This window comes from Calliopsis andreniformis, unplaced genomic scaffold, assembly GCF_051401765.1.
Source record: "Calliopsis andreniformis isolate RMS-2024a unplaced genomic scaffold, iyCalAndr_principal scaffold0022, whole genome shotgun sequence".
NCBI classification, from domain to species: Eukaryota; Metazoa; Arthropoda; class Insecta; order Hymenoptera; family Andrenidae; genus Calliopsis; species Calliopsis andreniformis.
Window position 1 is genome coordinate 923,367 of NW_027480432.1, and position 12,006 is coordinate 935,372.

General features: G+C 52.8%; 2 protein-coding genes across 3 annotated transcripts in view; one reads left to right on the forward strand and one right to left on the reverse strand.

Annotated features, from left to right (window-relative positions):
* Su(var)3-3 (lysine-specific histone demethylase Su(var)3-3) overlaps nucleotides 1-12,006 on the reverse strand; it is a 79,617-nt gene that overhangs the window by 30,193 nt on the left and 37,418 nt on the right. The gene's annotated exons all lie outside the window — the stretch shown is intronic.
* Nucleotides 8,098-11,814, forward strand: Tollo (Toll-like receptor Tollo). Its single transcript, XM_076391437.1, has one exon. The coding sequence runs from the start codon at nucleotides 8,098-8,100 to the stop codon at nucleotides 11,812-11,814; it is 3,717 nt and encodes a 1,238-aa protein (XP_076247552.1).

Below are 12,006 nucleotides of genomic sequence, written 5' to 3' on the forward strand. Positions count from 1 at the left end.
CTTCCTTCTCTCTCTCTCTCTTCTCTCGTTCTGTTCCTTCGTCGGGGATAATTACGCGTGCATCCACAGAGGTTTACGGGTGCCAGTCGAAAAAATATTCTCGGGACGTTCCAGTTTTCTTCCTCCCTCTGTTCGTGTGAGAATCTCTGGACACAGTAATTGGAAGATCCTGTGCCTGATGAATGAACCCAGCGTTGAAGGGAAAGAAATATCGTGGATTTTATAATGGACGATTTTTATACGTCATTTGAGATTTGTATTATGTGGGTGGTTTTCTGTATAAAATGGCTGAGAGAGCATTTCTTGAAGATAGTCTGAATGCGTGAAACGGTATAATTACGAGCAAACCATAGCATTATGGATTATGAATGTGAAAGTTGAATGTATCGATACAGTGTTGAAAGAAAGTCAGTCAAAGCCAAGACAGGGAGTTTAATTTACGATGCTCGCATAGGATCATGCTACCAACGATATTGTATCGTTCGTCACGGATCATTATCGCGTCCAGTGCTCCGCGCTGAGCGATATTATTTGTCTTCGACCCGCTTCGAAAGTGCTTTTTATATTCTTAATCGTGGATTAATGATACGATCAGCGATAACTGAAAATCACTGCTGGATGTCTTACTTAAAGGTAATATCGGCTGTAATTTATTCGCGGGATCTTCTCCAAGGACTCGATCTTCATTTCGAAATAACGAGGAGGATCTTGCAGCTGGAGAATGGTCCACAACCCTTCCATACTTACTTCATAATATATGCACGAAATAATTTCATACCTGAATTTGTGGGCAGGAAGCATGAGTCCCTTCGTTACGTGGCAGAAGCAGTAAAACTCATAAAATTGTAAAGGATGGAATGAAATCATCTCTGTACGGAATGTGAAGGGTGGGAGAACCCCTTTAAATTTCGACTCGAGAGATTGCTTGGCTGGAGTATAGGATGGAAAAGCAGGAGCTGATAAATCAAGACACACTGCAAAAAGATTGCGCAAATCAGTATCTTCCACTTTCCTCTTCAACGATCGCGGAGGAAAACGGAAGAGACTCGTTCGCGTAACGAGCTTTCCAGCAAGCAGCCCAGGATTACTTTCCATCGCAGAAGAGTCGCTCGTTTCCCCTGGTCGAAGGTGCTTATTAAAAGCAGTCAAGTTGTCAAAGTTCCGCGCGCTATTAAACGATCGACGGCGTGAATTATCGCGGCAGGAAACTCGGGCGGGAAAAAGGGGGAACGAAGAGAGCAGAGAGCCAGGGACTGACCGCGGCTGGACGCGGCTGGACGCGGCTGGACGCGGCTGGACGCTGCTGGACGCTAGGATCACAATTAAGATGTTCCAAAGCGAAAGTTTACGCGAGGGACGCTTTTCACGATCGTTCGTGAGTCACGGCTAGGACGCAGGGAGGTGCTCGGATACGGGGAAGTGCAGTGAGCCAGCAGAATCCGTTAATTTCCACGGTGGGCATCCACGGGACACGCTTCTCGTTCACCGAGCTCGATCCTTGAACTTCGGATAGCCTTGGATTGTCTCCGATTGCGGTTCGCCGCTTCCATCCTCCGAATTTCGACTCGTTACCCGGCAAACTTTCTCAGCTGAAGCGCTCGTTAGCCGGTCGAAAGTTTTCTGCCGTAATATCTCACGTAAGCCAACCACGATCGCGAGTGGCACGACCCAGCGATCGATCGACGAGGGAGCAGGGCCAGATCGGAGCGGCGCGGGTCGAATCCAGGAATTCGTGGGTCACGAGTGGCCGCCGGGGGATTCGGAGGCTGGACTTTTTCCATCGAACGGACAACAAACGCAGCCCGGGACCAGACCCTCAATTCTGGACTACCTTGGCGTTAGCCGCGGCGATCGCTCCACTACGCCAACCACGCAACCAACTACGCATCCCCGGAGGAGGTCGTGGAGTTATCGTAATCGTTAACGAGACTGCTGTCAGCGTCGTAAGATACCCGGGGGTCCCTCGCCATTAACCTTCCGCTAACAAAGGCATTGCCACGTTCTTCGCTCCCGGCGTACCGACTCGCTCCCTTCCTTATTTATATGCATAACTCAGAAAAGGTGTAATGAAAATTTCACGGTCAACTCGATTATAGACGATCGCCGAGGCTTTCCCCTCCCCGTGTCTTTCGCCCACCTCGCTGCCTCCTTCTCTCACCTATACTCTTCTACTTGTCCCCCTCTCCGTCAGTCTCTCGTCTCCCTTCCACGTTCGACCAAAGAGAGCTTCGATTCCTCTCTCGTCACACGGCCGAGGTTCTAATCCCACGTCAGCCATCTCTTTCCTTCTGCTTACATCGGGAGTATCTCCGTTGCTTGTCCTCCCTTTGAATCCTCCACGATCGTCGGCTCGTTGCGCCCGAGCGGCAGACCGCACGCCTGTTACACGCGGAAAACGACTTCTCGGGATCTCGCAGCTCTCTCACTCCGGGCGATAAATTTTCCACGGCGATTATCGATACGCCGAGATTATCTGGCCGTAACCCGCGACGATAATAAACCTTATAGTAACGATGGCTGACGAGCAATCGTCGAAAGGTGGGATCACGGTGGGGAAGCGGAGCGAGCCGAGGAAAGTGGGATTAGAGCCGATCGCCGAAACTCGTCCGATCCTCTAGCGCGAGGGATTTATATCTGTTGGACAGGATACCGTTACGCACCTAGCGTAATTCGACTTCTGCTTCTAATGCCGGCATGTACCGGGTCTTTACCGTGATTTAATCGACGCTAGTACCCCGTAACCGGTCCTCTTCTTACGCGTAATTGAATATAAACTCGAGTGGAACGAGATATCGCTGGTGGTATATCGGAGAAGATGAAATTAATCGGCGGTAAATAATTGACGACTGTATTTTCCTTGGCTATCCAGTTTCCTTCGATTTCCCCCTGCTAAGTCGAGACTTGTACAAGTTGCAGGAACTTTGTGAACATTCAAGGAATGACAAAAAAGGCTAAATGTCACGGTTCTCCATACTCTTTACTTCAAAGCAAAGATAAATGAAGATGAATGATTTCGTTTCGAGACTTGGTTTATGGACACCGGATCTCGTGGCGTAAAGCAGCGCAATAATGAACCGAAGGAGGACGTAAGATAATTGAGTCAACATGCATCGTAATGGAACGTCAGGATGGCGGCAGCACGGTGTGTTCTCTTTATGAAAGCTATTCGTCTCCTTCCGCTGCATTCATTCGCCAGGGGGACTAACGATACGTTGACATTCCCTTGCGGTGTTATCACCCGCAGTTCACCTAAAAATTACAGCCTCGCGTCGCGGCTCTTTCTCACGCGGTCGAAATTAAAATTATCTTACGGATCCAGGGAACGCGCGAGCGCAGCTATCGTTACGACCCATTGTTGCACGGCGGAACGGCAATAAACCGCGCGTAAAAAGACACCGTGAAGAGTGAGACTTCATGCTCGGACGATAAGAATGTAGGACGAACCTACTAGCAGGTGATCGTCGTGGCCATTGCCTCGGAGTTCGTGATTTCGTGCCCGTCTCAAAACAATAAACTACGGCCGTGGCTGGTCCCGGGAACACGAAGAAAAGTTAGGCACCGAGTGAAAGTGCACCGCGAGCATTCTAGATATCCGACAGCGCTCCGTTGCGATGCAACCCACATCGCGATCTCCTTCGCGTGATATCTTGGGATCTTTCGATCTGGTAATTAGGATGGATTCGTGTCTGGTGAAGAGAACCCTAGAATAACACGAGCACAATGCATAGCTGAGGGATGGTATCATTCTACTTTGGAAGATAAATACAGAGATTGCGCTACTTATGTCATAACATTGACACCTTGTCGGTTGAGAAATAGTCGGTAATTTCGCTAAAGCCCGCAGGATTTGCAATCTCGATTTCCAAACCACAGTTTGTATGTTTTATCACGCGCGATCATCGAACATGCGTCGATGTTAATCTCCGATCAATTACTCGAAGCGAACAACAGAGTGTTTGCACAAGCTCGCGGTCATGCGAATTGGGTAACCGATCGAGCAGCGATACGTCCGCGAAAAGCATCGAGAGAGTGTCGGGTTATCGATACGGACAACTTGATTTCCCGGTGTGCAACACAGAGGACTTATTTCTCGTCAGCTGGACGCGAAAGATTCTACATTTTTCATAGTGTCCCTTTGTAATCGGTGGACAGTATCTCGGGTGTTCAGTCTTGGCTGTCAAAGCTGCATTCCGGATTAATAAATTACAAGGTCCGAGAGGGGGGTCCGAGAGGGGGGTCCGCGAGGGGGGTCCGTGAGGGGGGTCCGGGTGAATTATCGTAAGGCATCAGTCTTTATCAAACCGGTAAAGCGACGATCGGAATCCGGTAGTTTGGTGTGGAGCATTGTGCGTGGCAATCCGTTTGATTGATTCTCTTGTTGCCGGTCAATGAGCGAGCAGCTCGAGTCTGGCGCAAATAGGGTCCGGAAAAATAAGGAAATCCAAGCGCGAGCGATACGTGAACCGCGATGCGGTTCAGGGGCCTGATTGCGTAATTTCTCGACGCGTGATGCCGGTGTCTCCATCAGGCCGACTCTGTTCTCTGTTCTCTCTGTCATCGCGTGCCTCGCTACATCTCGAACGCGGGACACACGCGTGTGCTTCGCCTGCCCACCATATACTGGGTGCTCCGATACGCGTGTTTCTCGCAACTATCGCTGCAAGAAGCTGACGTGTACCCCCTTGTAATACATTACCAGCCAATCTTCTTCTCTTAGAAGCAATTGCCTCGCATTTCACCCTAACCGTCAAAGAAAGCCCATAAAACCTGTCGGTGAAACCGCATCGCGATGAGGTCTCGTTGGAAAGATCGGCTCCTCGTTTCATTCGAAACGCTTAATCTCTACAGGAGCACGAAGTTTCGCGACTCTGACTCGCACTATAGCTATCGGCAGTGAAAGAAGACAGTCGCATGACTCGGTGTGTACCTGCTCGATGGGAGGATACCTTGTCAAGAATCGACACATGCCTATTTTTAAGGCCCCTGTCAGGAAGCTGTTCGAAAACACCCTATATACATCGGGCCCAGGTTCGGTAGTTGATTAGATTTAAAAGAATGCCCCGTCACCTGCGCCGTTGAAAGGAGACTAGGCCCAGAGGCGGGCTGGTGGGGCGTCCGTACCAAGTAGAAGGAGACGGGGATACGTGAGGAAACGGGGGACGGGGCATGGAGAGAGGGAGCGCTAGTGGTGGAGGCGATCGTGAGGAACGAGGGGCCCGAGCATGAGGGCCCAGCGATCACTGACCGCTTTCGCCGATCCCAGCCGCCAGCTAGCCACCTTTCAGCGGCGCAGCCATCGGGCAGCATCCTCCTTCTTAAGGCTCATTCACATTGCGTTGCTAATCAAACCCGACAACCGGGAGAAAAAGTGGCGGTGGAACCTTGCTTCCCCGAGAAATCATGGGAATTCGTTCTTCACGGTAGTTCCAAGTGGTCCGAGGTTGCGCAACGTTCTTTTCAACGAAAATTCCTCAGCCCATCAACTCGGACGCTGTTACCTTTGCGTTTCAACGGATCTGTTACTAGGCTTCTGCTCTATCGAATCTAACAAGTTAATTAATGACCGATCAGATATGTCGAACACCCTCCAATTTGTTTCTGTTTATCAGGCCCTAAAACTAGAATGCAAATTTGGTCGAAAAATCGGTCCATCGAATCGCCGCTTCCTCGACTCGAGGGCCAGAGCGGGCCAGAGCGGGCCAGAGCGGGCCAGAGCGGGCCAGCATCCCCAAGTCCGCGGAATCGAGCGACTTCTTCCTGGAAACAGAGGGGAATTTCGTCTAACGAGGAGGCGATTCGGTGAGAAAGGACCCGAGGCGATCGAGGCACTTAACTGGTTGCAGTTTCGCTTTACGACACGTGATATATGGTTAATTCGCGAAACACCGGACACGCCGGCAATAACGTTAGCAGTGACGGTCAGTGACTAAAATCGCGGACTATAGGCAATTACCGCGGCGCGCGGAAAGGTGAAATATTATACCGATTCAGGCTCACGGCCTTGGTAAAGATCTTATAATAAGAATCAATGAGCGGCACGGTTTATTTGCTTCGCTGGCTATTAATGACAACGAGCTCTCCCCGTTATTTCATTGGCGCTTCCTATCTCCGTAATTACGAGCCGTTCCACCGAACGAGCCGCGACTATAATGGTAAAAAGAATCCGAACGCGGCTTTCTTCTCAGACGAAAAGGGACGCCTTACGTTCGCGCTGGAATTGGAACGAATCGGTCAGGCTGGCATTCATTTTACTAATGGTACTTTTATTGGGCCGATGAAAATGATGTATCCTCCTATTTGAATTTCGATGAGTAAATCAAGCCCGAACGAGCGTATGCGGGACAGAAGGAGAGAGGATGAGGAGATCGGCTGCCAATGCTGGGCCCCTACTTTGCCCAGGTAAAGGTAACAAATCACTTTTCAACGACGGGAGATGGAACTACCGAGCACTGTTTTCTGAAAGGAGGCGGACTTCTCTGTGGGGAACCACTTGACGTGTCCTTACACACGATCCCTGACACAATGCGTCCGATCGTTTTACACTGAATGGAGTCGGGAATGCGCGAATCCCAAACAGACCGTAAAAGCTAATAATGACGCGGCGCAGAACGATCGTGAAAAGAGGTGCGTTCGACACCGTTCGTTTTCACGAAAATCAGCGAGAGACCATCACGAGCCGCTGAAGGGAATCTCACAGTCACTCGAAGATAAATGTGATTCGCACGACACGCGTACCGTGCGTATGATTATCCGTTTCCCCCGCGCGAGGCACGCTCAATTCTGCGAAGGACCTCGCGAAAAAGAACAATGCGTCCCGCGTAACATCAGATACACGCGGGCCCTCTCGCGTCGATTATAAATCGACGGAACAGCGGAGAGAAGAGTGCAAGAGAGACGAAGAAAGAGAGGGAGAGGAACGGCTAGTTGCAAAATACTAGTCGGAGACTCGCGACAAACTGGAATGCGAATGGGAACGGGAATTCGCACAAAGGCATTGAGCAAACACATTCTTTTTCGAGGTTTCATTCGTCGTGACAGAATCGTAGAAACGATGTGAGAACAGATGACGGTGAGGCAAGGTTTCACGGACGAATCGAACGCGGCGATACACGGCAAAAGGGATAGCGAGAAAGGGGAAAGGGGAAAGGGGGAAAGGGGGAAAGGAGGAAAGGAAGAGCGAGAGAAGGACAGAGGAGGAACCGTGGGGCAGAGGAGTGGGTGAGGGAGGCGGGAGAGGAAGGCCCCAGGAACGGGCAGAGGGACGAGGACGAAGGCAGCTGGAAGGTAGAAGTAGGGACAAGGAAGAGGAGAACGGTGGTGGATGGAGGCTGCAGATGCTGAGGAGCCACTGTAAGGGCCCGGAGAGTGTACCTGTCTTGTTTTTATAGGCTTGCCACGAACGTCGGGCCCCGGCTACGGACGACGACGACGACGGCGGCGGCGGCGGCGGCGACGACGACGACGACGACGACGACGAAGGAGAGAAGGTGCGCGCGGTGGGGGAAGGAAGGACGAACGGCAGGAGAGGGGAGAGAAGGAGAGGAGAACGGCCGGGGTGGGCGGAGAGGCGGGGGTAGCGGTGCCAGTTCGGGCCTTACAACTTGCCAACCAGTCCTCGGAGAACCGTGGGTCTTAACGGAGCCGTATATACGTGTATTAACGCCCGTGACTTTTCGACGTCGTCGTCGTTATCGTCGTCTCGAGATATTTCTCGAGATATTTCTCTCGACGTGCATCGATAAGTCCCAGGAGAGGTCGGTGAACCCGCGCGCGCGCGCAGCTTCACGGCGTATCGTATCCATCGACGCGACATTCTCGAGGATGAAATCCCCAGGATTATAGAGGGCTTAGCGGGAAGATCGGCGAAGAAGGATCAGGTGAAACGTAAGCACGGCTACGGTCGTTCCCCGGACGCGAGCCGAGTACCTAGAGGCAACAGGATAGAGAAGTGACATGGATGATGCGAGGCAGAGAGGTCGTTGGGTCCGGGGCTTAAACGGATCGTAGCCGGTCTCGCGGCGAATAGGAAGCCCGGGGCACAGGGCGCCGCGCTCGCAAAAGGGATTTCATGGAAGATTGAAAGAACGGGCGAGAAAGATGCGGGGCAGTCCTGCGTTCTTCGCCATATTACTGGGCACGATATTCGGTGTCCTCGGCGCGTCCCTCAGCAAGGCGCTCAGGTACAAAGCGCCCGACGAGTGCAAGTGGGTCGCGACCGGCGACACCGAGGACGACGTCTCGCTGGTCTGTCGTCTGAGGACCATCAACAGCGAGCTGGAGAACACCAACTTCAGCGTGATACAGCCGCAGCATACTGTGCGCCTCCGGCTGGAATGCAGCGACGCGTTGTTCTATCAGAGCTCCCTTAGCGCAGGCAGCTTCAGACCGTTGGTCGAGCTGCGGGAGCTCGTCATCGAGTACTGTAAAATCGGCAATCTGTCGGACGACGCGTTCAAAGGGCTGAAGGAGTTGCGCAACCTGACCGTGAGGACGCACAACACGGACTGGTCCGCCATGGCGCTGGACGTCTCGGCTAAAGCGTTCACGGATGAGCTGAGGCAACTGGAGAAACTCGATCTCGGGGAGAACAACATGTGGAGCATACCAGAAGGTGCTCTCTGCCCGTTGGTTAATCTCGAGATCCTCAATTTAACGAGGAATCGGCTGAGAGACGTTGCCAGCTTTCGCTTCAACGGCGTTGCGAGGTGTCTTTCGAATCTGAAGGAGCTGGACTTGAGCAACAACAGCATCGAGTCTCTGCCAACCGCCGCGTTCTCGGGCCTGACGAGGCTGCACAGCCTCGATCTGCGATGCAACGCCATCAGCTTCATGGCGGACCGCGCGTTCGAGGGCCTCTCCTCGTTGGCCATCTTGAGGCTCGCGGACAATCGGCTCGCCAGCCTACCACCTGAACTCTTCAGCGACTCTAGGAATATCCAGGAGATTCATTTGAGGAATAATACATTGAATGTGCTACCGCCCGGTTTGTTCAGTGAGCTAACGCAGTTGTTAGTGCTCGATCTATCGCATAACGAGTTGACCGCCGAGTGGGTGAACGCGGCTACTTTCAGTGGTTTGGTACGTTTAGTGGTGCTGGATCTATCCAACAACCGTATCGGCCGATTGGATCCAACGGTGTTCCGGGACCTTTACAGCCTGCAGATTCTCCGGCTGCAGGAGAATCTGCTCGAGAGTCTGCCGGAAAACACGTTCTCCGCGCTCTATAATCTGCACACGTTGCTGCTCAGCGATAATCTACTGACTGTTATCGACGCGACCACGCTCAGCGGACTGTACGTGCTGAATCTACTCTCGCTGGACAACAACCGGCTGCACACGATACACCCAAGCTCCTTGAAAAATGCCTCCTCCCTGCAGGAGTTCCACCTGAACCGTAACCAGCTCAAATCCGTCCCGGACGCGCTGAAAGCCACTCCCCTTCTGCGAACCCTCGACCTCGGCGAGAACCTCATCTCGGAGATTCCAACCGGAACGTTCGACCACGTGGCACAGCTTTACGGGCTTCGATTAACCGAAAATCATATCGGGAATCTCACCAAGGGTGTCTTCGATCGCATCAAGGAGCTGAAAATATTAAATCTCGCGATGAATCGAATACAGCACATCGAGCACGGCGCGTTCGACGAGAACGTAAACCTACAGGCCATTCGCCTCGACGGAAATCAACTGACAGATATCACTGGTCTGTTCACCAACCTACCCAATCTCCTTTGGCTGAACGTCAGCGACAACAAGCTGAAGTGGTTCGACTATGCGATGATACCGACTGGATTGCAGTGGCTCGACATCCACTCGAACGAGATACGCGAGCTGGGCAACTACTTCGAGATCGAAAGCCAGCTGCAATTGAGCACCTTCGATGCCAGCGAGAACAAGCTCACCGAGATCACCGGAAACGCGATACCGATGAGCATCGAGCGGCTCTTTCTTAACGACAACCAGATATCCAAAGTGCAGAGCTATTCGTTTTTCAAGAAGCCTAATCTAACTCGGGTAGACCTGAAAGGAAATCAGATTCGCAATTTGGAGCCATACGCTTTGAGAATAAGCGCGGTGCCAGCTGACAAACCTTTGCCAGAATTTTATATCGGAGATAACCCGTACCTCTGCGACTGCACCATGGAATGGTTGCAGAGGGTCAACAGGCAGAACCAAACTCGAGTGCAGCCGCGAGTGATGGACCTGGAGAGTATCTACTGCAAGCTACTCTACGACCGAGAGCACGCGTTCGTGCCGCTGGTCGAAGCGTCTCACTCGCAGTTCCTCTGCAAGTACGACACTCACTGCTTCGCCCTGTGCCACTGCTGCGACTTCGACGCCTGCGACTGCGAGATGACTTGCCCGGCGAACTGCACGTGTTACCACGATCAGTCGTGGTCAGCGAACGTGGTCGATTGCTCGAACGGCGGTCACGTGAACAAGCTACCCGAGCAGATCCCCATGGACGCGACGCGGCTCTATTTGGACGGCAACGACCTACGCGTCGTCTCCAGTCACGCTTTCATCGGTCGCAAGAAACTAAAAGTCCTATTTCTCAACTCGTCCAACATCGACATCGTGCAGAACCGATCGTTCAACGGCCTCAGGGACCTGGAGGACCTTCACCTTCAGGATAACAAGATTCGCGAGCTACGGGGTCACGAATTCGAGGGGCTGGACGCCCTCAAGCAACTCCACTTGCAAAGGAACCGAATCTTCTCGGTCGGCAACGATACCTTCTCGTCCCTGCGCTCGTTGCGGGTTCTACGACTGGAGAACAACCGGCTGACGACGCTGTCTGTGTGGACGCTGCCTGAATCCATCGAGGTCAGCCTGGCAGGAAACCCCTGGTCCTGCGAGTGCGACTACCTGCAAAGTTACCGCGAGTGGATGCGCGAGCCGAACGTTCGCGTGACGGACGCGTCCGCGTTGCGCTGCGTGTACAACGTGACGGAGTTCGAGGCGTTCGGTGATGAGGTGTTCGCAGACAACGAGTTTGGTTTCTCTGTGGCGGTGAGCGATCGCGAGAGGAGTAACGATAGCGTGTGCACGGGCGCGGCGAGCATCGACAACGACGTGCATCGCAACTACACCAAGACTATCATCGAGAAACAGGTCTTGCAAGACTATCTACCATTACTGGTCGCCACATTGGTCAGCTCCTTGCTCGTGATGGTGCTCTGTATGTTGGCATTCGTGTTCAGACAAGAGTTGCGCGTTTGGTTCCACTCGCGATTCGGTGTGAGGATATTCTACAGGAACCACGAAGTGGATCGCGACGATAGGGACAAACTATTCGATGCCTTCGTCAGCTATAGTTCTAAGGACGAAGCGTTCGTCGCCGAAGAGCTCGCACCTGTCCTTGAGATGGGGAATCCTTCGTACAAACTCTGCCTACACTACAGGGATTTTCCTGTCGGTAGCTTCATAGCCGACACCATCGTCCAGGCGGTCGAGTCCTCGAGGAGGACCATCATGGTGCTGTCGGAGAACTTCATCAAGTCCGAATGGTGTCGCTTCGACTTCAAGTCGGCGCACCACCAGGTGCTCAGGGACCGAAGGCGGAGGCTGATCCTTGTGCTGGTGGGCGACGTCCATCAGCGGGACCTCGACCCAGACATTCGTCTGTACCTGAAGACGAACACCTACTTGCAGTGGGGCGACAAACTGTTCTGGGAGAAGCTGCGGTTCGCGTTGCCCGACGTGCCCAACAACCAGAGGACCACGCAGAGGACGAGGCAGCCGCCGCCGGTCCGACGGCAGCACAACAACAGGACGTCGAACGGGTCGCGTACAGTCTCCGTGCATATATGAACAGTGACACGTGTGTGGTGAACCTGTGCGCGTGTGTTCATACGGTTCTTTTTTCTATTAGCTGTCCGACGAGTGGGCGTCGCCCAGTGTTCAACGGGACACGCGGAGAAATTGAAAGAAAGAATCCCAGTGCGCTTCGCTATGGTGCAATAGGTGACATAGATATGCGACTAGAGTGTAAATACCGCGAGG

Excerpts from the sequence above, each read along its gene's own strand:
- Tollo (XM_076391437.1), top strand. The coding sequence starts at position 8,098 with ATGCGGGGCAGTCCTGCGTTCTTCGCCATATTACTGGGCACGATATTC.